We start from the raw sequence: 26,908 nt of genomic DNA, 5'->3' as shown, positions 1-26,908 counted from the left end.
TTTGTTCTTTAAAGTTGTTATTTCTTCCATTAGTTTGCTGCACTGCAAGACAACCTGGATGTGTATCTGGGGCTACAGCAGTGTATAGTGACTACTGGGTCAGGTAAGTTGGAACATGTCTAACGTCGCACAATGATGTCTGTATATTCTGTGAGCCTCCAGCAGGGACCATTTCGGAGACTCTGGATTCCTAGGTGCATTCTCTGCAAATAAATTGTCCAGAGATTTGTCAGTGTTTTTTTTTTTTTTTTTTTTTTTTACTCAATCCAAACTGTGCAGAGTGATGGCCTCTGTTCCCTGTGGCTCCTTTTGTTCCATAAGCGACTTCCCAAATTATCAGGGTAGAGAGGGTCCCCCCCCCCCGAACTACCTCTGTGCCAAATTCTAGCCCATGAACCCCGCTGGTTTCCGAGATAGGTATCTGTAATCTCTCGGGAACCAGCGGGGCGCGGGGCTGCGATTTGGCACAGAGGTAGATTGGGGTGTCCCCTCTCTACCCTGAAAATCTGGGGTGTGTATGTGGTGCAGAAGCGGAGATATATTTCAGGGAAATATTTAACTTCCCACTGAGCATGTGTGATACTCTGTGAGCAAGGCTGCTTCCGGGCCACACTGTCATTACACCAGGAGCACTCTGCGCATGCGTGTGATGTCACAGCGCTCCCAGCCACGATCACGCTCTGTAGGACGCTCGCAACCGTCCCAGTGCTGGCACAGTGATACCCTGGCGACCAGGAAGAAGGTGCCAGAGGGCATTTAGGTGGATCAGAGGGGTGGAATGGAGAACAAGGGGAGCAGTGAGCATCAAGACAGCTCACCGTACATGCCTGCCCCCCCCCCCCTTCCCCGATTTACATCTCAATTTGGGCTCTGGTTTCCTTTAATCGTTGTCTTTACCAAGCTGTGCGCATGCAGCCATATGCTGCGCAGTCGCTGAACTTTTTACATGAAGTTATGTGGTTGTCTCAGTAGGGCAAAGGGCACAAGGCAAACCTCTAGCCAGAGTTGTCAGAGCCAACCAATAAATGCAATCTGATGGGCATAAAATAAACCTCGTGGATGTCACAAAATGACTGCAAACGGTTGTAATGGTGATTGTTCACAATTTAGTCCATTTTTTTCCTTCGTTCATGAGGAAATAATCAATGTATTGCATTTTATCATCACATTTATCTGAAGGCTCGAGCGATTCTTTGTTGAATATTGTACAGTTAGTGGACACATTTAGTAGATTGAACTATTTTAAAGAGGTGTGGCCATGCATTCATCAGCAGACAGCATTTATTAATGGATTTTGACACTTGTTTTAGAAGATGCTCCAGTATATTTCCCCATGCCTAAACAGGCACAAGAACAGATGGTGTAATTTGATTGGACTGCATTTTTGAGCTGTTATGCATGTGAGCGTGTGTTTGTGTATTTGAGTGTGTGAAGGATAAATGATTTGTAGTGGTTATTTGGCCAAGTACTTCTCTCTGATTGGATCTGTTGAAAGCAGACCTGAACTCAGAACTTCCTCTCTGCTGGAAAATATATGCAACAGCATAATAACCTTTAAAAAAAATTTCTTTGTTACAGCTGATACAAATGCTGAACTCTGCACTGTTTCTGCTTCCTGCTTTTATGGAAATAGACATGTTGTTAAGCTCATTTGAAAGCACAGGATCTTATCTGCCGTGGCAGTCAGGTGACACGGGAGAGATCAAATTACAACTTGTGATTAGCCACAGATGAGTGGGAATTAGACAGGCTAAACCCTCTAAATACATACAGGGTGCATTTCTCTGTTTTCCCTCTGTCCTGTGCAAGAGTTCAGGTCCACTTGAACTGATTCCGGACCTTGGTAATTGAAGTCTACGCCCTGTTTAGGAGCCGTTATTCCTACCAGGGTGTAGATTTCAGTCACCGCCCCCCCCCCCCCCCCCCACGCAACCTTCGCTCTTGCTTGTACCGCATCTGTCTGCGTCGCTGTACCCGCTCGCTCTGCTGTCACGCTTACAGCAGAGCTTCTGTATATTGGGCAGGAGCCAACTTCATGGCTTCTGAAACCACGATTGTCCCACAGCAATCACTGCACTTAAAAAGGCACGGATGGCTCTGGTCTTAAAGCGACCAGAGCCGTTCAGTCCAGAAAAGGTTAATGTCCCTATGAGGGGTATCTCAGTATTTACTCTCCTAAGGGAAGTACATGCTACTCAGCAGAGCACCAAGCAAGGGTTTCTATACAGGGATCCCTTGTACTGTGTTATCTGAAGGGATGAGGGAGGATTCAGGAAGCATAAGAGCAGATTTATTCAAACCTGTGCACACAGGATTAAAGCAAAGGTGGAGCAGTTGTTCAGAGAAACCAATCTGGCTCCAGCCGTTAAATGAAGCTGGGATATAGAATGGTTTCCTTAGTCTTGATAGATCAGGCCAGATTTCTGTAGGTTTTTTTTTTTTTTTTTTTGGTAAACCTGAAGCGACCTGGGAAAAAGTTGCTTACCTAGGTAGAGGGAAGGCTCTGGATCCCATCTGACCTTCCTGGTCCTCTGTGTCTTCCTTCCATTGGTGAAGTTCTTCCATCAGCTGGGTCGAATACATCTTTGGCCATCAGTCTTTGGATGTGCTCATGTCCCTGAGTAGTTCCAAAGCATGCGCAGTAATGATGTGCTAGTCTTTGGAGGTACTGGGGGACGAGAGCGCTTCTGAAGGCTAACGAAGGCACGTACTTTTAATGGGGGACAATGGTGGAACAATGACACGGAGGAAAGCATCGGGAAGGCTCTATATAGGATCCTGCACCTTCCCTCTCCACAGGCAAGTATCTATACTAGTCTTTTTCTTTCAGGTTTGCTTTAAAGGACAACTGAAGTGAGAAGAATATGAAGGCTGCCATACTTATTTCCTTTTAAACAATACCAGTTGCCTGGCAGGGCTGCTGATCTCTGTGGCTGCAGTAGTATCTGAATCACACCTCAAGCAAGCATGCAGCTAATCTTGTCAGATCTGACAATGTCAGAAACACCTGATCTGTTGCATGCTTGTTCAGGGTATATGGCTAAAAGTATTAGAGGCAGAGGATCAGCAGGGTGGCCAGACAACTGGCATTGTTTAAAGTGACACTGAAGCGGAAAAAAAAATAATTATGGTATAATTAATTGAATGTGTAGTACGGAGAATTAAAAGAACATTAGTAGCAAAGAAAATAGTCTCCTGTTTTTATTTTCAGGTATAGGTAGTCCCCGGTTAACGAACAAGATAAGGACTGTAGGTTCGTTGTTAAATTGAATCTGTTCTTAAGTCAGAACAATGTACTATCTCTGTCCCCTGTACCTCTTCTGTATCTCCTCTGTGCCTCCAGTGTCCCCCTCTGTGTCACCTCTGCCCTCTGTACCTGCTTATACAAGTTTAAAAGCCATTTTTTTAAAGCCATTTTCTCAAAAACAAGTCCAATGTGAAATTTTTGGGGGGCTTGTTCCCATGGAACCACTGAATCCATGCCGTTCGTATCGGCGGGTCATTCGTAAGTCGGGGACTACCTGTATATAGTGTTTTTTTTCATAGCATTGCATCATTCTATCATATTTGCAATTTACAAACCACACTCTGTATTTTAAGCTATGAAACAGAGCAGAGCGAATGACCCTTTACACTTCCCTGCAGTATAAATCTTATCTGAAGCTGCCTGTCACTGTTTCTTTGACATAGAAGTGCCTCAGAAAACAGCACTGTAGCCCACTAAACTGGTCGAAGAGCTCAGAGAAGCTCTTTTGCATGGATGTCAAAGTTTCTTAACTCTTCCTGTACTGGAAACAATATGAGACTGGTTTCTGTGCTACTAATGTTCTATTTCTTAGCTGTATTACACATACAATTCATTATTTCATACGTCTATTTTCACTTCAGATTCCCTTTAAAGAGACACTGAAGCGAAAAAAAAATTATGAGATTATGATTTGTATGTGTAGTACAGCTAAGAAATAAAACATTAAGATCAGATACATCAGTCTAATTGTTTCCAGTACAGGAAGAGTTGAGAAACTCCAGTTGTTATCTCTATGCAAACAAGCCATTAAGCTCTCAGACTAAAGGTCCGTACACACGCCGGACTTTAGGCAACGACGGGTCCGTCGTTTCCTCCCGCTGGGTGGGCGTGCCAGCGACAGTCCGGCGTGTGTACGCTCTGTCGTCAGACTGATACGGCTGTTTCTGAGCGATCCGCCCGGCGGATCGCTCAGAAACAGCCGTATCAGTCTTGACGACAGAGCGTACACACGCCGGACTGTCGCTGGCACGCCCACCCAGCGGGAGGCAACGACGGACCCGTCGTTGCCTAAAGTCCGGCGTGTGTACGGACCTTAAGTTAGTTGTGGAGAGGGCTGTTATCTGACTTTTATTATCTCAACTGTAAGTGAACTGTTTACTTTTTCTCTGCTAGAGGAGAGGTCATTACTTCACAGACTGCTCTGAAAAACTCATTTTGAATGCTGAGTGTTGTGTAATCTGCACATAATATAGAATGATGCAATGTTAGAAAAAACACTATATACCTGAAAATAAAAGTATGAGAATATTTTCTTTGCTGCTAATCTTCTAGTAATTATTCATAGTACACAACCAATTCATTATATCATATATTTTTTTTTCGCTTCAGTGTCTCTTTAAAAGGAAATAAATATGGCAGCCTCCATAGCCTTCTCGCTTCAAGTGTGCTTTATGCATTTTTTTGAATTGCATTCCATGTGTTATTTTATTACAAGAAGGTAAGTGATTTCACCATAACAGCTGTGGTATGTCTGTCCCCACAGAACAACGTCTTAACGTGACTGCAGAGAATGATTGCCGGCGGTTACACTGCTCCCTGCGGGACCTCAGCTCTCTGTTGCAGGCGGTTGGGAGACTCGCAGAGTATTTTATCGGAGAGGTGTTTGAGGCACGCTTCAATGATGCCCGCACTGTAGTTGAACGGTATTGCCTAACATTCATAGCTTCCAATCTCCTTTTTGTCTTGTAACTATCAGTTAATCAAGATAGACTGATGTGTCCAATGTCTTATTGCAGGTTGGTAAAAGTCACCTTATACGGCTCCCAAATTAAACTGTACAACATGGAGACCGCAGTGCCATCTGTACTTAAGCCAGACCTTGTGGATGTGTAAGTACCTCTCAATCCTTTGAGTTGCTATTTGATATATTATGTTGCTGGGATGCTTCCATCCACAAAATCAAAAACGTAGTACAGAGCACTCATGGTGACCAGGATATTCTACTGTAAAGGGCTCAAAGGTGCTGAAAATCCCTCTAAAAATAAAAAACATTTTCAATATACCGGTATACAGGCTTTTTAGTAAAACAGAAGGTATTTGCTTCTTCAGTATACATGTCTGCCTATTAGGGGCACAAAGGCATGATTTGCATATTTGTCACTGATGCATCATGGGAGATCTCTCTTGCTCACATAAAGCTGAATGATTGCATGCATACACCTTCTTCTGTCTTAAGAAGGCAAATTTATATAAAAATCAAAAGCAGTGCATCTAATAACTGGCATGAGTTTGCTGAACAGATTTTACCTATATAGCCTCTACTTTAAAGTGTACCAGAGACGTCAACTTCTAAAGATTTAATACTTACCTGAGGCTTCTGCACATGCACAGAAGACCCAGACTGGACCCGTCTGAGACGGTTACCGGGGCTAATCGTGACTGAATGGCAGACTGTGGGAGGACAGCGAGGGACTCTCATGTGTTTATCGGGCTGGAAGAAGCCCCGAATAAGTATCAAATCTTTAGAATTTATTGTCTCTGGTTTCCTTTAAGTCTACGCAAATAATGATTTTCTCCATTTAACAGTATGAAGCTTTTTTATAGGCTTTTCTAGGAGGTCATCTGTAGCAATTTCCTTATTCCTCTCAACTCACATTGTCTTTAACCATTTAAGCTTTCTGCTTGAACGACAAAAAAAGTAGAAACCGAGAGCCCAATCTAACGTAGTATTTTTGATGAGAAATGACAATTGTATGACTGAAATATACTCACAAGTATGGGTCACCTCACAGGCAACCACTGATTAGGCAGGTGGGGAGAATTAGAACCTGACCTCACTCAGGTTTAAAATGTCGCTCTCTGTAGATAGGAAAAAGATGGGGAAAACCCCCCTCCACAAAGGGTAGACTAGATATGTGAGAAACACGTGGATAACAGAGGCCCCAATGAAGGATAAAAACTATTAAAAACCGTCTAAAAGGAAGGTCGTGGGTGGACTCTTCTCCCTCAAGTAAATAATGATCAGGCCAAATGAGCCGTTATAAATAGAACAGTAATATTTATTAAAACAAATCTCCAAATGTGCAACGCGTTTCACGGGCCAACATCCCGCTTGATCAGGCAATAGAGTGTGGAGAACACCAGATTGATCAAGAAAAGAGCCAGAGCGCCTCTGATGAGAGGCGTGATAGGGACACAATTTAAACTGTGTAATAACCGGGACAAATGGGCAAATACAATAGGTGGGTTTTAATTATGGAGGCATGTATGCTTTTAAAACTATAATGGCCGAAAACTGAGAAATAATGGTTTCCCTTTTTTTTCTTACTCCTCCTGTTAAAATGCATTTACACTAAGGTAGCTCTTAGCAAAATGTACCACCCAAAGAAAGCCTAATTGGTGGTGGGAAAAACAAGATATAGATCAGTTCATTGTGATAAGTAGTGATAAAGTTGTAGGCTAATGAATGGGAGGTGAACATTGCTCGGATGCATAAAGTGAAAACGACTGAAGGGTGAAGTGGTTAACCTGTTAACAGCCACGGATGAGTTATCTCACTTTGCACTCCTTTTGTCAGCCAGCAGAACTCGTGCTGTAAATTCATGGCTTGCTTTGATCTCTCTTCTCGAAGCAGAAAATATAGAAACTGAAATCATAAGCCACTTTTATTGTCTTACACTGCCTCCTAGTGGCAAAAGGCCATAAATACACGACAGCAGTACTAATTAGAAGCTAGGAAATCAAAAAGTAATAAAAAAAATATGCTAAAATAAATTGGCCTGGAGCACTTGCTAGCCTCTAAATAAAGTGGCTGCTAAAAAGTTAAAGTGAAAAAGCAATTTGAATATTTACCATTAATTCTAATTGGTCTAATTGCAACTGGTTCAGGCTGTATTAAATATTACTACGTTAGAGTGGTTATCTAGAATAAGTAATTCTTAACTTTTCTCTTTCCTCTCTCTGGCAGACATGCCCAGTCCTTAGCAGCGTTACAGGCTTACTCACACTGGTTGGCACGTTTCTACAGCGAGGTGCAGAGACAGAACCCAGAGCAGTTTATCTCCATTATCTCCACCGCAATGGAGGCTCTACCGCCACTTATCAGCACAAAGGTGAGACTCTGACCCGGCACTATAGCTGCACGTATATTCTGTCTTGCGTGATATGCTGATTGTGCGTAAAAGTGTTAAAATGGTTAGCATAAAATTCAATTCTTGATTTTTTTAGCACTTTTTTCTAAGTTAAAACCCCCCAGGTTAAGTATGTGCTAGGCTAAGTACATACAGCAGTCATCTAAGCCCCATATATCGCTGCTGCTGCAAGAAGTGGAGAAGAGCATCTAGTCTTGTTCCGGCTAGAAGATGCTCTGGACTATAAGACACACCTAGGTTTAGAGGGCAAAAATGGGGGGGATATATATAATAATAATATATAATATATAATTTTTTTTCATTTTTTTTACCTTGGCGTGTCCATTGAGCAGGGGGCGTCTTATGGACTTTTTCCCCACAAACTGTCTCTATCTAAGCCAGGGCTACCAAACACTCTTACTACTTTTGTTGGAGAAAAAGTGCATATTATATTCTGAAAAATTACAATGGTTTGTAAGTAGCCTATAAGGGCCTGGGCCCACTAGCGCAGTTGTGCGCAGTTGTGTCCGCTTTTCAGCATCTGTAACATTGATGTGTTGCTGAAAAACGGACACAACTGCGCATAACTGCGTTAGTGGGCCCAGGCCCTAAAGCACAGGTGTTGGCAAATCACAAAAAACTGTCTCCAGACTTGCTTTGTACAGTGCCTTTTCCAGAAGGCCAAAAGCACCCGCTACCTATCCCTGTGTTACAGCACTTGCTTGTTTTTATCTTTTTTTTTGGGGGGGGGGGGTACTTTAGTATTCTAGCTTTCCTTCTGTATACTGGATACAAATGACTGACTTCTTCTTTCTTCTCCCAGGTACAAGAGAAGCTGCTTCTCTCTGCTTGTCATCTACTGGTTTCTGTGGCCACCACTGTGCGACCAGTGTTCCTCCTCAACATTCCCGCCGTCCAGAAAGTGTTCAGCCGCGTAACAGACAGCAGTGCTCAGAGACTCCCGGAAGAGGTATGTCATCTTCATTGTGTGGTAATAATTGCGTTAACTTTGCAGAACTTGCTGTCCCAACAGTGATCAGTAAAGTATTGATGCCAGTTATTTTAACGTCCCATCCATTTTTAAAGTGTACCTGAGCTGAAGCTTTGGTACAAAATCAGATACTTAAAGCGTGAAAAGCCTCAGGATCCTATTGAGGCTTCCCTCGGTGGTCCGCAGTCCCCCTGTTGCTGATCACGGCCCACCTCTAAATCGGGGGTCTCGCAACTCCTCTTTCGCATTCATTGCCGCACAGCAGACACTCAAGCCCGCATGCACAGTAGCGCTGTTTGTTACCTCCAGTTCCTAACAGCTTACTTGTTTTACCGCACGCTCTAATCTTTGTGAATTTACATTTATGAGGTATTTTCTTCACAAGTCAGTAATTTACCTCACAACTGAGTAATTTTAGTTTTCCACACAGTAATAGCCATAGCAAATTGACTTTTCACTAAATGTTGAGTAAAATAATCTGTTTTCTGCTTTACCAAATGCAGTAAGGCTTTTGTATGAACCTGGGACTCTGCCTAAACCTCTTTCCTCGGTTATTCCTGCATACAGGCCCAAGTGCTGCTTTGTCGTGCCCTGTCTAATGTTCTCCTCCTCCCGTGGCCAAATGTCCCAGAGGCTGAACAGCAGTGGGGAGAGCGCTCCAATCACCATTCCACCGTGCTGAGCGCTCTGACGCGGGATTTCCGGGAACTGAAGGGGACCGCTCCTGCTCAGAGGAAGGGCCAGCTGGAAGCCAGTGAGTAAACCCTCCATGGACTACATCAGGCCTTGTTAACCTGAAGAAAGAACATCTCTGGTCACACAGAGCAGCTAAACACACTCTGCATCCTCTCAATGCAAAGATGTGGAGTGGTGCTGCTTCCTCCCTATCAAACCATTTCATGGCTTAGTTCCATGTAATACTGCATGCATTTCCTCTCTTTAGGGCCATTTCACTCATGCAACTACTGGTGGCTCGTTTAACCAATGTCAAATGCTTTTCTGCTACTGAGCAAAAAAGTGTTTGGCACCGTTTCCCGTTGGTTTGCTGTGCGTTTCGAATCCCCAGGGGGATATGGAACAGGGACCATAGCCGATGCTAGAAGCTACGGGCTGCATCTTAGAAAATTTGATCGACTGCGGCGCTTGTACAATTAGCAATTAACACATTGAGATAAACAATCCTTTTCACCTCAATGCAGGACATGGTGGAAACTGCGGTAAGGGACGCGCACGGACGCTGGCAGCCATCAGAAACGGCCCTTATAGCATGTTTTTATGTAAATTTCATATTGGAAACAAAAGGAAAATAGTTTTGTCGCATGCTTTTAATGAATAGGTATTTGTAATAATCAGAATCTCCGGTCTTAGATTGCATACATACATCCAATTTTGATTGCCTAATGTTACCACTGCCCTGGAGTATGAGATCTTACCTACACATTGGCAGGGTTCACAAAGCTTTTTCACCTGTTTTTCCTCTGTTTTAACCTTATCTATGTTACATTTTTAAGCTTCCAAAGAGCAAAAATAGAATATAAGTAAGTTAAGAAAAGTAATATTGAAATGACGATGAAGGGAAGGTTCAGGCACAGGCATAAAAAATAGAAATCCAAATCCACTTACCTGGGGCTTCCTCCAGCCCGTGGCAGGCAGGAGGTGCCCTCGGCGCCGCTCCGCAGGCTCCCGGTGGCTGACCCGACCTGGCCAGGTCAGGCCTCTTTTGCGCTCCATTGTGCGTTCCACGCCGGCGCGCTGACATCATTGGACGTCCTCCGAGCTGTACTGCGCAGGCTCAGTAGTTCTGAGCCTGCGCAGTACAGCCCGGAGGACGTCCAATGATGTCAGCGCGCCGGCGTGGAACGCACAATGGAGTGCAGAAGAGGCCAGACCTGGCCCCCGGCCAGGTCGGGTCGGCCACCTGAGACCACCAGGAGCCTGCGGAGCGGCGCCGAGGGCACCTCCTGCCTGCCACGGGCTGGAGGAAGCCCCAGGTAAGTGGATTTGGATTTTTATTTTTTTTTTGCCTGTGCCTGAACCTTCCCTTTAATCAGGAGTCATTTATTAAAGAAGTTTTGTGAATAGAGCCCAATGTGTTCAGAGTATCACAGTATTCAACATCTTCTGACCCTCTTACTTCATGGAAGTGGACAAAATTGAATGTGTGTGTACACACCCTTACTTTGCTCTTAGAGTGAAGTGTTGCCCGATAACCGACGCCATATTGTGTCCAGTATTAAAGGTGCTTTCAGGAATGCCAGGGAAAAAAATACTAAAGCTTTATTACTGTTAGTGTTTCTCCGAATATAAGACACTATTAATTGTACCCCCAAATTATGTGCTAGGACTTTTTTTCGGGGAGGGCTTATAATTGAGGGGTGACGCCATGTGCTTCCAGTAGACAGATGTGCTCCCCTATAATGAGATGTGCCCTGGTCCCCAGTGGCAGCCGCCAACCCAATATAGCCCTTCTTTCCCTCCCTCCCTGATGAGGTCCACTGTATTGAGATGTGCCCTGGTCCCCAGTGGCAGCCCCCAGCCCAGTATAGCCCTTCCCTTCCTGATGAGGTCCCCTGTATTGAGATGTGCCCTGGTCCCCAGTGGCAGCCCCCAGCCCAGTAAAGCCCTTCCCTCCCTCTGCAGAGTGGTGAGCGGAGCATTACAGCAGAAGAAACTCGCCGGCTTCCGACGTGGCAGCGATAACGTCTCTCTCAGCAACGCCCGGGTTCCTCTAGTTGACAACGGCGGCACTTGTGATGTGACGCAGTCAAGGAGAGGAAGCTGGATGCCGCTGAGGAGAGACGTTAACGCTGGCATGTTGGAAGCCGGCGAGTTTCTTCTGCTGTAACGGTAATGCTCCACTCGCCACTCTGCAGAGGGAGGGAGTGAATGGGGGGACATTGAGTGGCCAGCAAGGTCTTCTTTTCAGGGGAGGTCCTATTTTTTGGGGAAACCCGGTAAGTGGATAACTCTTGAGTAATCCTGTGCCCTTCTACTTCTCTGCAAAGAGGAAACATGTAAATGCTGTCCATTGCAGGAAATGGATGTTCCCTCCCCCCCCCCCCCCCCCCCCCCCTCATATTAAACATAAAACCAGGGTTACGAAGAAAACCTTTTGAATTACCTGAATGTTGAAGTTTATGGGCGGTCATGTGGCCCGCAGTCAGATTTTGTTCAGCTCTTCCCCTCAGTTTGTGAGTCTGGGTGTTGTAAATGCCGTTGCTCTCCCTCCCTGCCACAGTACTTTTTGGAAGGGAATGTAGTTAGTGGGCTTTTACTAGGGATGGGCAATGAGATGCAAATAATTTTGAGGTGATGCAGGATTACATATATTTTGTATGCAAATGTATGCATATTGAAAACAGACCAATACATTCTACCTTGGTGGGATTTTATTGGTTTATTTCAAGCTGCAGTTATTTGCATACAACGTTTTCCTTCTCAGACAGCACTCCTTACTTGCCTCAGTTCTTTGTGCTCGGTCTAGCCTATGGCTATAGCAGACATATACAATCAACACTGAAGGATTCAAATAGATGATTTATTCACATACAAGCAGTGAGTAACAGCAGCCAAGACATCCGATACAGACAACAGGATGTAACCATAGCTCTTGTTCACATTATAAATCGCAATTGCTGACGCCAGCGTTTAGCGATTTTGTGTGCGTTTTTTTTTTTTTTTCAGTGCCTCCTGGAGCTTACCTGCGTGTTATTTTTTTGTAAAGCTCTTTTCTATGCGCTTTTGCAAGCGATTTCACCCGGAAATTAATAAATACAATGTATGTATTCATGAAGGCGCTGGGGAAATCGCTATACAGAGCGCCTTTTCAAGCACTTTGCGATTTCCCTATACATCCCATTGAGGCAAATTGCCCCGAAAATGGTACAGGCAGCGCTTTGGTGAGCGGATCGGAATTGAACCGCTCATATGTGAACACTCTCTCATAGGGAATCATTGCACAAGCGCTTTTAGGGCGATTTTGAAAATCGCCAGCGCTTGAAAAAAAAAACGAAAGCGACCTTAGTGTGAACAAGCGGTTGAGCGTTTTTAAAAACTCTTGCGGTTTGAAAAGTGCTTGGATAATGTATTTCAATGGGATGGTGCACACCAGAGCAATTTGTGTCCTGCAGCATTTTTGCGGATTTCTGAGGCGATTCTGCCTCAATGTTAAGTATAGGAAAGTGGAAAATCGCTCTGAAAAACGCTAGATCAGAGCGATTTTCCAAGCGTTTGTGTTACAGAAGCTGTTCAGTTACAGCTCTACTGTAACAAAAATAAAATATGCTACACCAAAACGCTCCAAAAAACACTAGGAATGTGTAGAAAATCGCTCTGCACATGCCTAGAATCGCTCTGAAAAAACGCTTAAAGAAAAATGCTACCGTTTTTGGATACGCTAGCGGTTTTTGGTGTGCATTTGCCCTTTGAGTAGTTAAAGCATTTGGTGCAAGCAGATGTCATAAGTAAACTCTAGGTACCGACTGTGTCTACATTGCAGCTAGGATGAGATCATAACGGACAGTCCCGTCGCCGTTTCCAATAGAACACCGCTCTTAGTCAAGTGAAAGCAAAGAGAGTTCTGAAGCCAGTACAAAATAAATTTGGTCTCCCAGAATGCTCTGTGTGGGAGAATTCCACTTGCTAAGCATTACTGGGAGGGAGGCGCTACATTCAATGAACAACTATAAACAGATATAGGAAGTGATTCTGATGCTACAACCAGGAAAATTACTGCAAACGTGGGTATCCTCAAAGTTTACTGCATTATTTTATATATCATTACAGTGCCTCTTTAACACTTTTTAACTTGTCATACTACTGTTGACCCACATTTGTTTGGTGTTTTTCTCCCAGCTAAGCGGGTCATCTGTCAGACGTTGGGTGTGTTGAGGGACATCGTGGAGAACATCTCCAGTGAAGGCACCAAGTCTCGGCAGATCTGTTACCAGTCTATGCAGGAGTCGGCTCAGCTCTCTCTTGCCCTCTTCCCAGCGTACATCCACCAGTCTGGTACGTAACAAAACTCTCTTCTTGTTCAATCCATAGATCAGCCGACCACCATAGATGCCTCTGTAACTCAACAGAGGGGAATGGTCACACCTCTGGTTCTTCTCATTACCCTGCATGAGTAGTGCTGAGTGCATGGATCTGCCTTCATTGTGAGCCGGTTCATGTTCTGATCATGCACAAACGAGCAATCGCCACTCAGTTCTCCCTAGCTTTAGATAAAGCTTCAGATAATTGAGATAAAAGTGCATCTTGCAGTAACAGATTTGCTTAAAAGATACCTGTAGCCCCCCCCCCCCCCCCAACAAAAAAAAAGTTATATACACTCCTAAGAAGAAGGGTATCCTCTGAGGGCTGTGGGAGTGCGCATGACGGAGCATGGACTCGCACATACGGAGCCGCTTATCTTTGGAAGTAGTCAGAGAAGATTGCCGAGGAGACGTAAAGATGCTGCCGGCGGCAGTTTTAAATGGCTCAGCAGTGGAACAAGAAGACTGAGAGGACCGGAAAGGCTCTATAGCAGCCTTTCTCAACCTTTATATCCTGGAGGAACCCTGCAAATAACTCTTGGGTCTCAAGGAACCCCATGCAAACAATGTTTTGATCTCGGTGAACCCCTGCATTTATTTTGCAATTTTGCAGGAGGAATGGTCTTTAAAAGTAGGTGAGGGTGTTTATTTCTCTACCCCCTATTACAGTGCCTCTCAGTTAGTACAATTTAGTGCTTATTGTTGCAGTTAATGTGCTCTATTATACTTCCCCCATGATGGGGAAAAATGCCAGGGAACCCCTGCAGAGTACTCAAGGAACCATGGTTGGGAACGCCTGATCTATAGGATCCAGAGCATTAGGTGAGTATCTAAACTTATTTTTATGTTTTCTAAATAAAATTCTGCAAGTAAATCTGTACAAGAAGGGCTGACGGTGCTGATAATGCTTCCCAATCCCCCTCTCTATAGATGTAACGGAGGAAATGCTCAGCTTCTTCCTGGCCTTGTTCCAAGGACTGCGAGTACAGATGGGGGTCCCGTTTACTGAGCAGATTATACAGACCTTCCTCAACATGTTCACCAGGTAACCACAATGCTGTCTCTGTGTGTCTCTCTCCAGCCCACTGAGGATGAGCTCCCCGAGGCCTTGTTTCACTAACTACTATAGAGAAGCGACTGGGCTAGGGAAGTATCGTGGTATTGATACCTCACTACTGCATGGCTATTATAAGCATCAGCCATTGCTTACTTACGCACGTTACGCTGCCACTAGCGCTCGTACCGTGCACAGCTATGTCATCAAATCACGCTAGCTTATTAGCAGCCTCAAGGGAGAACGGGTGGACCTTTGTGCTACGTGTGTGTGTGTATGTAAGTATGTGTGTGTGTGTGTGTGTGTATATGTATATATATATATATATATATATATATATATATATATATATATATATATATATATATATATATATATATATATATATATATATATATATATATATTATAATATAATATTTTTATCTATCAGACCAAAAGTTTGGACACACCTTCTCATTCAAAGAGTTTTCTTTATTTCCGTGGCTATGAACATTGTAGATTCACACTGAAGGCATCCGAACTATGAATTGACAAACACATGTGGAAGTATAGTACATAACCAAAAAGTGTGGAACAACTGAAAATATGAAAATATGTCATATTCTAGGTTCTTCAAAGTAGCCACCTTTTGCTTTGATTACTGCTTTGAACACTCTTGGCATTCTCTTGATGAGCTTCAAGAGGTAGTCACCGGAAATGGTCTTCCAACAGTCTTGAAGGAGTTCTCAGAGATGCTTAGCACTTGTTGGCCCTTTTGCCTTCACTCTGCAGTCCAGCTCACACCAAACCATCTGGATTGGGTTCAGGTCTGGTGACTGTGGAGGCCAGGTCATCTGGCGCAGCTCCCAGCCCCTCCTCCTGAGTTTCCTGTTTGCATGATAAGTAGTAGCAGATTTGCATATGATTTGCATCTGAATTGAATGCAAAGTGTGCAGAGAGTCTATATAGGTGCTGCACACTGAGCTGGTGGTCATTTCAGATGCAGCCTGAAGGTGCGTACACACATGCGACTATAGTCGTTTGAAACGATCGTTCCCCGATCGTTTAAAAAAAAGCAGCCAACGACTATTAAGTCTTAACGACGGACGAGCTAGATCGTTAAAAACGAACGATCTAGCTTGGCAGATTTTTTCCAACGACGATCGTTTGCACAAGTAGTACATCGTTGGAAACTGTTGTTCGTATTAGACTTGACATGCGCATTTCACTATTTCTCCATGGAACTTTTCATTTTTATGCGCAGGCGCAATAGTTGCTTTTACGTTCTAACGACCTGATCGTTACACACCTTTTAAAACTAACTTTACTTAGGTCGTTCTTTCATCAATTAAAAGTTTGTTCGTCGTTGACAACGAACGATCGTTGTCGCATGTGTGTACGTAGCATTAGTGGTATGCGCTGGCGTTCTCCTCGCTGTTCTACCATCTGGCGCAGCACCCCATCACTCTCCTTCCTGGTCAAATAGCCCTTACACAGCCTGGAGGTGTGTTTGGGGATCTTCTGGATTATATATATATATTCTTATTTTTTTATACTGCTGACTATAGGGGCCAAAAACATATTTACTATGACAGAAGTTTTATTACTGTAATCTGGGTTTAATATACCAGGCGTTGCTCCCATAGACTTATAATGGAGTTTGCCTTGGACCTGAAGAGGTAGTTTACTATTCCTGAGTTTATTATAACAAGATTATACTGTTGTATTTTAGGTGAATTTTCCATTCGACACAACTCTTTGCTCATTTGGGGGGAAATGGCTGTGGCAAGCATATCAAATGTGTCAGCTACCAAATGGCTGACAGCGAATAAATTGGTGGATTGCTAGTGCCTTTGATTTACTAACTAGTTTCCTCTGCCTATTGGAGTGGAGATTTGCATATTAGTAGAATTAGCTTTTTGACTCTTCTGCTATTCTCCTGCTTGCAGCTTTTTCCTCCAGTGATATGGAGCAGGTAATGACAGTGAGTCCTTCAAGTCTCCTGTGTGGACATTGAATAGTTGTTCTATACAAACTGGAAAGAGCCAAGGAGCAATACTGAGCGTAATGTCTGGTGTCTTACCTTTTTGTCAGGGAGCAGCTGGCAGAGAGTATCCTGCAGGAAGGCAGCGCAGGTTGCCACGTGGTGGAGAAGTTTCTGAAGATCCTGCAGGTTGTAGTGCAGGAACCCGGTCAGGCCTTCAAGCCATTCCTGCCTAACATTCTGTCATTGTGCATGGAGCAGCTGTATCCCATCATTGCTGAGGTATGTGGTTAAATGCATAGCGACACCTGCATCTAATATGTTTCTCCTAGAGTAAATGCACTGTAACATTTCTAATTACTTTGTATCTGCCACTTACGGGAGGTATTATCTAATGGTTATGAATCCCTTGAAACAAAAGCAGACTAAGAACTTCTCCGCTCTCAAAGATTAGCCACAGCATTATAACATTTATGGAGGAAAAAAAACCTTCAGGTTTATTTAGTATTTCTATAAATTGTAATGAAGTTTTAACTTGGTTTTACTATGCAGGGAGAACTTAAAGGCTTAAAGGGAATGTTCGAGGACTTTACAAAAAAAAAAGAGCTACTTACCTGGGTCTTCCTGCAGCCCCTGCCAGCCGTCCTGTGCCCTCGCCACAGCTCCGGTCCCAGTTGGTAGCCCGGGTGTCCCCTCCTTGCCAGATTGGCATCTACTGCACCTGCGTGAGCGGCTCTGGCGGTCGCGCTGACGTCATCCAGACTGTACTGTGTAGCCCCACCAGCATTGGATGTTAGGGCCATGGCACTAACATTTTTCTGTCTGTGAACCTCATTACATTGTGGGAAATAACAGCTGTTTCCAACTGCCAAGCAAGCAGTATCTCCCTCTGTGCATAGAACGCTCAGTAACGAGCATTCCGTACAGATCACCTGGCAGAATTAAAGATGTCACCAGCAGTTAGTTCAGAATGTAAATCATGGAGAGGTCGGTTTCCCACTTAGTGTGCGTTGCGATGCCCTACCCCCGCAGCATCACTGCACGACACACAAAATCACAAACGTATGACCCTGTAGTAGATTGCGCCGACAGGGTCATATGCATAGCGCGCCCCCAACAACCCCCCCCACTCCCGCACACCGCTTGCCAGTGAAGTACTCCCTGCTGGACAGGAAGTACAGCACTGGGATTCCTGGAGTTTTCAGTTTTATTTCCGTTGTTCCGCACATGTGCGCCACCGCCAAGATTCTTTAAATGCATGCGTCGCCCATTGACTTCAATGCCTTGTACATGGAAGTTCGCCGGTGTTGCTCCTTCAACAGCCAAGCGGTGGATCAGGCATTTCCGGCACAACACAATGGGCTGTATTAAGTATAAAATGTCCCATTCACTTTCATTGCTTAGGCGTCCTCTTGTGTCAATGGAGAGGAACGCAACGCAGTAATACTAGATAACTTTGAAAGGGGCCCAAGTGTTTTTATGGTTGTATGTTTTTACCATTATTGTAAACCAACCTGTTATATCGGTTATCCTGTATGACTGTATATACGGCACATAATTATTTTTTTTTATTTTTTTTAAATCTTCCTCAATAAAACTTGTTTTGGGGTGGGGAATAGGCTATCTAAGTAAATTGTATTACTGATCAGAGTCTCATTCTGAAGTGTGTGTTTGTTTCTTGTCCCTGACAGCGGCCCTCCCCAGATGTGAAGGCCGAGCTTTTTGAGCTGCTGTTCCAGCTTCTGCATCACAATTGGAGGTATTTTTACCGGTCGTCTGTCTTGGCCAGTGTACACAGCGATGGTGCTGATGAGCCCATGGAGAACCAAGCCCAGTTCATTGCAGTGATGCAGGTGAGTGTGAAGTCAGACTTTGTTCTGTCCAAAGCTTGGCAGCATGGTGCAGCAAAGTCCCCGTTATCCAGAACTCAGGAAACTGGAAGTCTCAACTAACCAGCATGCCTGAGGTGGACAACGGGGACGGTACTTTTGCCATTTGCAGCATTTTAGGCGCAACAGAAGCAATTTACTGATCCTCCGGGTGCTATCTTCTACACTTCTGCAGCTTTCCTCGGCTTCCCTGCGTCCATGTACGGGTCCCCCGTGTTGGGTCACATGAAATGTTGGGACTCGTAAACAGAGGGTGCCAGAAAGCTACTGGGATGCACTCGGAGGATGAGTAAGCACTACACGCGAAGGAGGTTGGTGCTATTTTCGGTTAGAACACATATCCCGCATCAGACAATCCCTGCATGTGCCAGATACTGGGGACTTTCCTGTGTATCATTGGTTAGCAGGCCTGCCTTGTGTAGTGGCAAGTACTCTGCCGTTTACATATAGGTTTATTGACTTCTTCATTGTGAAGGGTTTCTTGCTTCGGCCTTTGAAATCATGAAAACCAATGTGGGGGTGGCCGGCCCTATACTCCTCATCTCTTTTTGTGTCACTATTTAAGGCTGGTACACAAGATGCAACTTCCTGTCAGATTGACTGGTCGAATCGATCATTTTTGACATATTCCATCTGCTTCTGATTCATAATTGGATCAATTTTGTAGAGCAATGATCAGAAAATCAATCTCGTTATTGTTCAGCAGCAGGAATGGAAATTATCGATTCGATCTGACATCGTGTGCATCAGGCACAAATGTAGCTCCTTTTGTCATATTGGAACCCTGTCTCACTTCCTGCAGTTCCGATTGGCTGCTTGGTAATGGTGACTGTTTCCGTCGTAAATCAATCAAATTGGTTGATGGTGCACGACTAAAAAGTTTGCTTGAACGTCGGGTCGGGAGTGAGTCGCTAGCAGCGTTCAATTTGGCTGACAGTGTTGGCAGCAGAACTCGCCCGTGCCAGCAGCATGCCGTATCTGGCGGCTTTTCTCCATGCTGTGGGGTTCCTTCTTCCTGTCATGTGAAAAAAGCTGGAGTTCAAACACTAGAGGTTTGACATGTATGCTGCTGGATTCCCCTCGACCAGCGTGGGATCTATCTGATGGTTGAGCTGGTGCCCATCTATTGGGTTTATGGACCTATTAACCTTGCCGCTATCTTCTGACCCCTCCAGCTGGGATTTCTTCTTCACTCACATTGCCCAGTGTGGAGTTTTTCTTTTAAGAATTCCTAAAACTTTTATATTTTATCAGGGATTATTGGCTGTTGTGTTTTTATTGCTATTTGTGCATTTATTCTGTGTTAATATGTATATGTATATGTGTGTGGAGTGATTCGGTTGGTATCAGAACGCTCCCTTCGCGAGTCAGTTCATCAAATTGCGAATGCGGGTTACCCTTCGTGATGAACAAATGACCGTGTAAGAGGATTTCTGACGCTGATCGATTTACCCCACCCGCAGACCGGCTCGCGGTCTGTGACATTCTGTGTTAATGTAAGGATTATGTAAGCTGGTGACTCTGTAGTGAAAGACCTAATGAATGATGCCTTTTTTTCAGGCTTTCGGTCAGTCTTTTCTGCAGCCGGACATACATCTCTTCAAACAAAATCTTGGCTATTTAGAGACCCTCAACAGCAAACACAAGCTTTACCACAAGGTGAGGTCCTGTGTACGCATGTGTCAGGATGTACAGCCAATGGCCATTTCTCAATGTTACTGTGGACAGAAGATTGCCTTTTGTAGTAGGAGACCTAATACGAAAGGACCAGTCCACTTCAGGCAATATTGGCTCGATTGACTCTCAATGAAAGGGGAGAACTTTGGTGGTGGTGTTCACCATCAATCACTGATTTCCATTCATTACACCCTCGGTGATGAAACAGATGTTATGTGATTTGGAACTTTAGGAGTTGCCTTCTTAAAATGTAAGGTATTTGCATTATTCAGGTTGAAGTGAGCCGATGGTCTCGAGGGTAGACCACGCTCCGTCATTGGGGCAAATCACTGCACTCCCTGCTACTGAGGGAGTGCAGTGATTGGCCCCAATGACAAATGGTCCTGCCCTCGAGACAATCAGCTTCTATTAAAAAGGGAGCAGTGAGCGGCATGATTGGCGGTGCGGGACAGCGCCCCCGCCTGATTGGACCTTGGCTCCCCAAAGCTTTGTGGCTACTTTCTATTTATCAGAGCTGTGTGGCTGGATGCAAGTCTGTATTTAAAACACTGGGGTATAGAGGAATGACGACACTGGGACAGGGACACAGAAAGGGGGATAGAGGAAGGGGGACACCTGGGGAAACGGAGATTTGTACACAGGAAGGTGAGCCAGGGAATAGAGGAAGGACGCCAGAGGAAACTGGGAGGGGGACACCGGAGATAGAGGAAGGGGGACAGACAGGGCACCGGACCCCAGGGGACAGAGGAAACCGGGACAGAGGGGGTGGAGGGAAGGTCCATAAAACTCCCCTACATCAGGTTTAGTGTATTTATATTTTTTCCTTTGCCCCTTATGCCAGAGGACAGGAAATAGATACCAGGGGAAACTGGAGGACAGAGGGGCACATAATTATTGAGGAGGAGGGGGGGGGGTGAAGGCCCATAAGACGCCCCTGCACCATGGATGCACCGGGTTTAGTAATTTTTTTCCCATGGTTTTTGTCCTCTAAACCTAGGTGCGTCTTATAGTCTGAAAAATATGGTACTTCCTGCTGGGTCTTGATGGCCCCATTCCAATCTGTATACTACTTTGCATACATTTTGCAAACAAAATAGAATGATTTACATTTCACTGACTATCTTTTAGTTGTGAGATCTGGACACCACCTATAATGGATTGATTGGCGGCTAGGATCACAAAGCAGGGAAGTTCTTTTCCCATTTCAAACTGTCCTTTGTTATCACTGCAACGGAGTCTTAGGGAATGTTCATTCTGACCTCCTTCATCAAGGTTGTGGTTATTTTAGGGTAGTGCGTTGATCAGGAAAGTCAGGCACTGCTGTCATGGTAGGGGGAGGGTTATTAGTTTGCTGCACTGTAGTCTGAGTATTTTGCAGTCCCTGAATGTACCTCTTGGACACCCTCACGACACTTCCTGTTCTCTGTCTTGTTGCAGAAGCTGTTCCGCGCTGTGATGCTGCCACAATTTGTCAGCGTTTTGCTTCAAGTTCTTATCCACAAGTCACATGACCTTCTTCAGGAGGAGATTGGCATCGCCGTATACAACATGGCATCAGTAGACTTCAGCACTTTTTTCTCTGCCTTCTTACCGGAGTTTCTAACTGGCTGCCAGGGCCTGGATACCAGTCAGAAGAATGTCCTGGCCCGCAACTTCAAGATGGAACGGGTAAGAGTCCCATCATGCACCATGCGTCAGAGCCTGTCAGCCATGTGTAGGCTCCATGATGACTTGCAGTTGAATTCCAGTCAAATGGCCAAATAGTTGAAATGCAGTATATGAGAAACTGGCTCTCAGCTGCCCAGCCAAGCCATTTAAAGAGAACCCGAGGTGGTATTTTATAAAGTTGGTAGGGCACGGCAGTTTTTGTTACAGGGGACAGCAGAGTGCAGGGGGGTCCTGGGGGCACACAATAGGGCAACAAAGGCTAATGATAGTGAGCACAACCAGCCTCTGTGCCCTACTAACTTTATTAAATCCCACCTCGGGTTCTCTTTAACTAACAAATGAACATCACATTTCTCCACTGAACCTCCTGTAAATGTTGACAAATCCATCTGCTTTAAAGCGAACCTTAAGTCAAGTAAAAAAAAAATGAGATTTACTCACCTGGGGCTTCCCTCAGCCCCCAGCAGCCGATCGGTGCCCTCGCAGCTCCGCTCCGATGTCCCAGGACCCGCCGGCGAGCACTTCCGGTTTGGCCATCACCGGCCGACAGGCATGGGAACGCGAGTGATTGTTCGCGTTCCCAGCCTGTATATCACCCCCTATGCTGCTATTGCGGATATATATATATATATATATATATATATATATATATATATATATATATATATATATATATATATATATATATATATATATATATATATATATATATATATATATACATATATATACATATATATATACACATATACATATACATATACATATACATATACATATACATATACATATACATATATATATATATATATATATATATATAATACATATATATATACATATATATATATATATATATAATACATATATATATACATACATATATATATATATATATATATATATATATATATATATATATATATATATATATATATATATATATATATATATATATATATATATATATATATATATATATATATATATATATATATATATATATATATATATATATATATATATACATATATATACATATATATACATACATATACATACACACATACACATACATATATACATATATACATATATACATATATACATATATACATATATACATATATACATATATATATATATATATATATATATATATATATATATATATATATATATATATACACATATATATATATATATATATATACACATATATATATATATATATATATACATATATATATATATATATATATACACATATATATATATATATATATATATATATATATATATATAGTATATATATATATATATATATATATATATATATATATATATATATATACATACACATATATATATACATACACATATATATATATATATATATATATATATATATATATATATATATATATATATATATATATATATATATACATACACATATATATATATATATATATATATATATATATATATATATATATATATATATATATATATATATATATATATATATATATGCCTTGGTTTTATTTTATATTTAAACATTTACAAAGTAGATTGAATGTTTTGTTGTCTCTGCTCAGTGGCAGCCTATTAAAGAGACTCTGTAACAAATTTTTCAGCCTTAGTTCTTCTATCCTACAAGTTCCTATGCCTGTTCTGATGTGCTCTGGCTTACTGCAGCCTTTCCTAATTGCACTGTCTCTGTAATAAATCTTATCTCCTTTCCTCTGTCGTGTCTGTCGGGCTAAGGCTTGAATGTGTGGAATGTGCAGGGCTGCTTGTGATTGGATAGAAGCGATACACACCCTCTGCAGGCCCCCTGCACACACTGTATTACTCACACACTCTGTTTATGTGAACCTATCACAAGCTGGTTAGTTTGTTTGTAAACACTGCCTAAAACTGTTAATTACAAACCAGGATTGCAGCAGAGAGTGACAGAAACAGCACAGAGGGGCACAGAAGAAAATAAGGAATAGAATGGTATGCTTTTTAGTGAAAGAATATTAGAGTACAGATTCTCTTTTTAAGTGTCCCTAAATGAACATACATGAACTGTTGACCTTTTCACTCTCCCTCTGCTCTCAAAAGTTGTATTCTGTCAGGAAAACTTTTTTGGCCGTAATTTGCTTATCAGTGATGTTTTCTATATTCCCGACAAGACAGAAGGGAAGATGGAAGTGACAGCCACTTCCATGCCTAAATATTAACTCTTTTAGGCAGCAAAATAAAACAAGTAAAAGTCTCGTTATGAATTTTGTACTATACATACATGTTTATCTCCTCATGTCACATGTCTCCTCGGGTGGACCTAAATGGACTGTGCAGAGCAGCATCACTGATGACTCACCATTGTCCTGTGAAGATCAGTGTAATGTGCTGCCCCTCCTTCTCAGAGTTTATAGAAAGACAAAAGAAAAAGTTGAGAGCCCACAATAGTGTAGTATGCCAAAGTAATGTGGGTATATATGTTCTTTGTGTTTAATAATAATATGGAGGAAAACCATTTTCCCCCCATCTATGTAGAAAAGGGTCCTTAACAGTGAAAGGTTAAAATCTGAAATATCTTACCTCAGGAAGTAGTTACAGCAAACTCTATTTCTGCATTTAAAGAGAGCCCGAGGTGGGCTCATACAATAAAACAATTATACTACCTTTTCTGGGGGGCTGAGCGGATCAGGTAGCCGCCAAAACCGCCGCTCCTGTGGGCCGCACTGGCCCACTTTCACTTTTGTAACCTCTGTGTCATGACGCTGGAAGGAGAGAGATCTCTCTCACAGAGGGTGCAGGGAGGCGGGGGAGCTGCAGGGGGCGTGGCCATGGAGAGAGTGCTGCTCAATGGCAGCCCAGGAAAGCCTGCAGAAGTGCCCCTAGTGGGCTTTTTGAGCAAGGAATCCCTCACCTCTATTTACCCTCTGAGATAGTGACAAATATTGTCGCTATTTTTTGGGGGTGGGCAGAGAGGCATGTCATGAGGCAGAGAACATATCTCTGTGTCCCATCTGCCCCCCAAGGAACTGCCTCGGGTTCACTTTTAAAGAGGGCTTGGATTCGTTCCTTGTTTTGAGAGGCATTCACGGTTATAATTATTAGGTAATTCCCAGGTGAGTTGATCCCAGGGATTAATCTGACTGGAGTCGGGAAGAAACGTTTTCCTTTTTAAGGCTAAGCCTTTGCAAGGTTTTTTTTTTTTTTTGCTTTCCCCTACATCAACTGGGATGTGTGCAGGTTCAGGATGGTGTGTTTTGTTTTTTGTTGTTGAGGGGGCGGGCGAAGGAGATTAACGTTAGATGCTTACTTCAGTAGAGGAAGTCTCTGGATTACCCAAAGGCTTCTCCGATCATCCACCTTAATGATCCCGGGAGCTGCTTCTTCTTTGTTGCGGCACTCCTATCCATGTAGAAGCGTGGCTGCACTCCTATCCATGTACAAGCGTGGCTGCACTCCTATCCATGTACAAGCGTGGCTGCACTCCTATCCATGTACAAGCGTGGCTGCACTCCTATCCATGTACAAGCGTGGCTGCACTCCTATCCATGTACAAGCGTGGCTGCACTCCTATCCATGTACAAGCGTGGCTGCACTCCTATCCATGTACAAGCGTGGCTGCACTCCTATCCATGTACAAGCGTGGCTGCACTCCTATCCATGTACAAGCGTGGCTGCACTCCTATCCATGTACAAGCGTGGCTGCACTCCTATCCATGTACAAGCGTGGCTGCACTCCTATCCATGTACAAGCGTGGCTGCACTCCTATCCATGTACAAGCGTGGCTGCACTCCTATCCATGTACAAGCGTGGCTGCACTCCTATCCATGTACAAGCGTGGCTGCACTCCTATCCATGTACAAGCGTGGCTGCACTGCTCAGGCAGAGGTACAGCCTGCTCCTGCGCAGTAGCACATGCACGGATGAAGCAGCCATGGACAAGCAGCTCTGGGCTACTGTGTGGGCTGCATTTGCGCCTGCGCAGTTGGCCACGCTCTTACACGGACGGAAGCATTGCTACGATTACTTATTAGACAAGCTCTAGTAGTTGAATATGTTCAGAGGATTCCAGCACTGGATCGGTGCAGTTGAGGAGAATTGGGAAGCCTTTGGATTATGTATTCTCGCTACTATAAGTATCTTACTTTAATTTAGTATTTTTTAAAATTGTCATAGTAACTTTTTGCTATTAAGAGGACATATTTATTTGGATGATTGCTTATCGATAACCCTCTTCTGTTTCCACCCCACACAGGACCTGCCTTCGTTTACCCAGAGTGTGCACCGCCTGGTGAATGATCTGCGCTATTACAGACTGTGTAACGACAGCCTGCCCCCGGGAACTGTGAAGCTGTGACACATGAAGCCCCCTTTCCGATGCTTTCCTGTCGGCATCGATAGTCTTAAGTCGCCCGCTACATATGTGAAGCCGCAAGTCCACTCATCCTCATCCTCTTGTTTTTTGTGTTTTTTTTAACTGCCGATGGTTTTTAGCACTTTCTCTCTGAGAGATTCTGGTGCCTCCTCTACCTGCTCCCCGGCCCCCCTCTGTGTAAAGGGGGTGTTCTAGATCCCAGCGTTGGCTCGGGGGCCGGGGGACGCTACTGTATTTTAACTGTATAGATGTTCAGTTTCACAAACCTTCAGTACCATTCCCAGAGAACTCACAGGCCTGCTTGCCTGACACAGACTGACTCCTGAATTAAAGTCGAGAAAAACAAAAAAGGACACCAAAAAAGGCCATTTCCCCATCCCGATAAGTGGGGTGCACACACTTTAATATATATTGTTTTATATATTTTTTTTCTTGTGTTTTTTGTTATCATTCCATTGTGAAATTGCAACATCGCTTCTTGCGAATAAAACAAATGCCTTGTTTACATTTACTGCTCTGTCATGTGATTGGGGATTAATATTTCAGGTAGTGTTTTTTGTTTCCTCTGTATTCCATTTTAAGGAAAGTTATAACTTCTATCCAAGATGAGATGACTGAATTATGATCCTTATGCAGATAAGTCATGATGACTCAGAACCACTTGGAGAGTATGAAGGGCTAAAAGGGACCTTAAAAGCCCTCTCACTTAAAAGTGATGCTAAATAGAATGTTGCCTTAAAGTGGACCTGAACTCTTGCACAGGACAGAAGGAAAACCTAGAGAATTGCACCCTGTATGTATTTAGAGAGTTTAGCCTGTTTAATTCCCTCTCATTTGTGTTTAGTCACTAGTTGTAATTTGATATC

At 43.4% G+C, this 26,908-nt stretch overlaps 1 protein-coding gene across 2 annotated transcripts in view; it reads left to right on the top strand.

Moving 5' to 3' along the window:
- Positions 1-26,553, top strand: part of XPO6 (exportin 6) — a 102,352-nt gene extending 75,799 nt beyond the window's left edge. For both annotated transcript variants that reach the window (XM_068244191.1, XM_068244190.1), the window contains 13 exons: positions 34-103; positions 4,791-4,950; positions 5,044-5,136; positions 7,215-7,359; positions 8,201-8,347; positions 8,936-9,122; positions 13,223-13,378; positions 14,335-14,449; positions 16,534-16,705; positions 18,115-18,276; positions 19,873-19,971; positions 21,427-21,657; positions 25,923-26,553. In XM_068244191.1, the coding sequence (XP_068100292.1) occupies positions 34-103; positions 4,791-4,950; positions 5,044-5,136; positions 7,215-7,359; positions 8,201-8,347; positions 8,936-9,122; positions 13,223-13,378; positions 14,335-14,449; positions 16,534-16,705; positions 18,115-18,276; positions 19,873-19,971; positions 21,427-21,657; positions 25,923-26,024 (1,839 nt within the window). In that variant the 3' untranslated portion in view covers positions 26,025-26,553. The remainder of the gene's footprint in view (positions 1-33; positions 104-4,790; positions 4,951-5,043; positions 5,137-7,214; positions 7,360-8,200; positions 8,348-8,935; positions 9,123-13,222; positions 13,379-14,334; positions 14,450-16,533; positions 16,706-18,114; positions 18,277-19,872; positions 19,972-21,426; positions 21,658-25,922) is intronic.
- Positions 26,554-26,908: the final 355 nt, after the last annotated feature.

The sequence above is a fragment of the Hyperolius riggenbachi genome, chromosome 7 (genome assembly GCF_040937935.1).
Source record: "Hyperolius riggenbachi isolate aHypRig1 chromosome 7, aHypRig1.pri, whole genome shotgun sequence".
Lineage (NCBI taxonomy): Eukaryota > Metazoa > Chordata > Amphibia > Anura > Hyperoliidae > Hyperolius > Hyperolius riggenbachi.
Note: the sequence above shows the minus strand (reverse complement) of the source record. Positions and strands in the feature narration are given on the sequence as shown.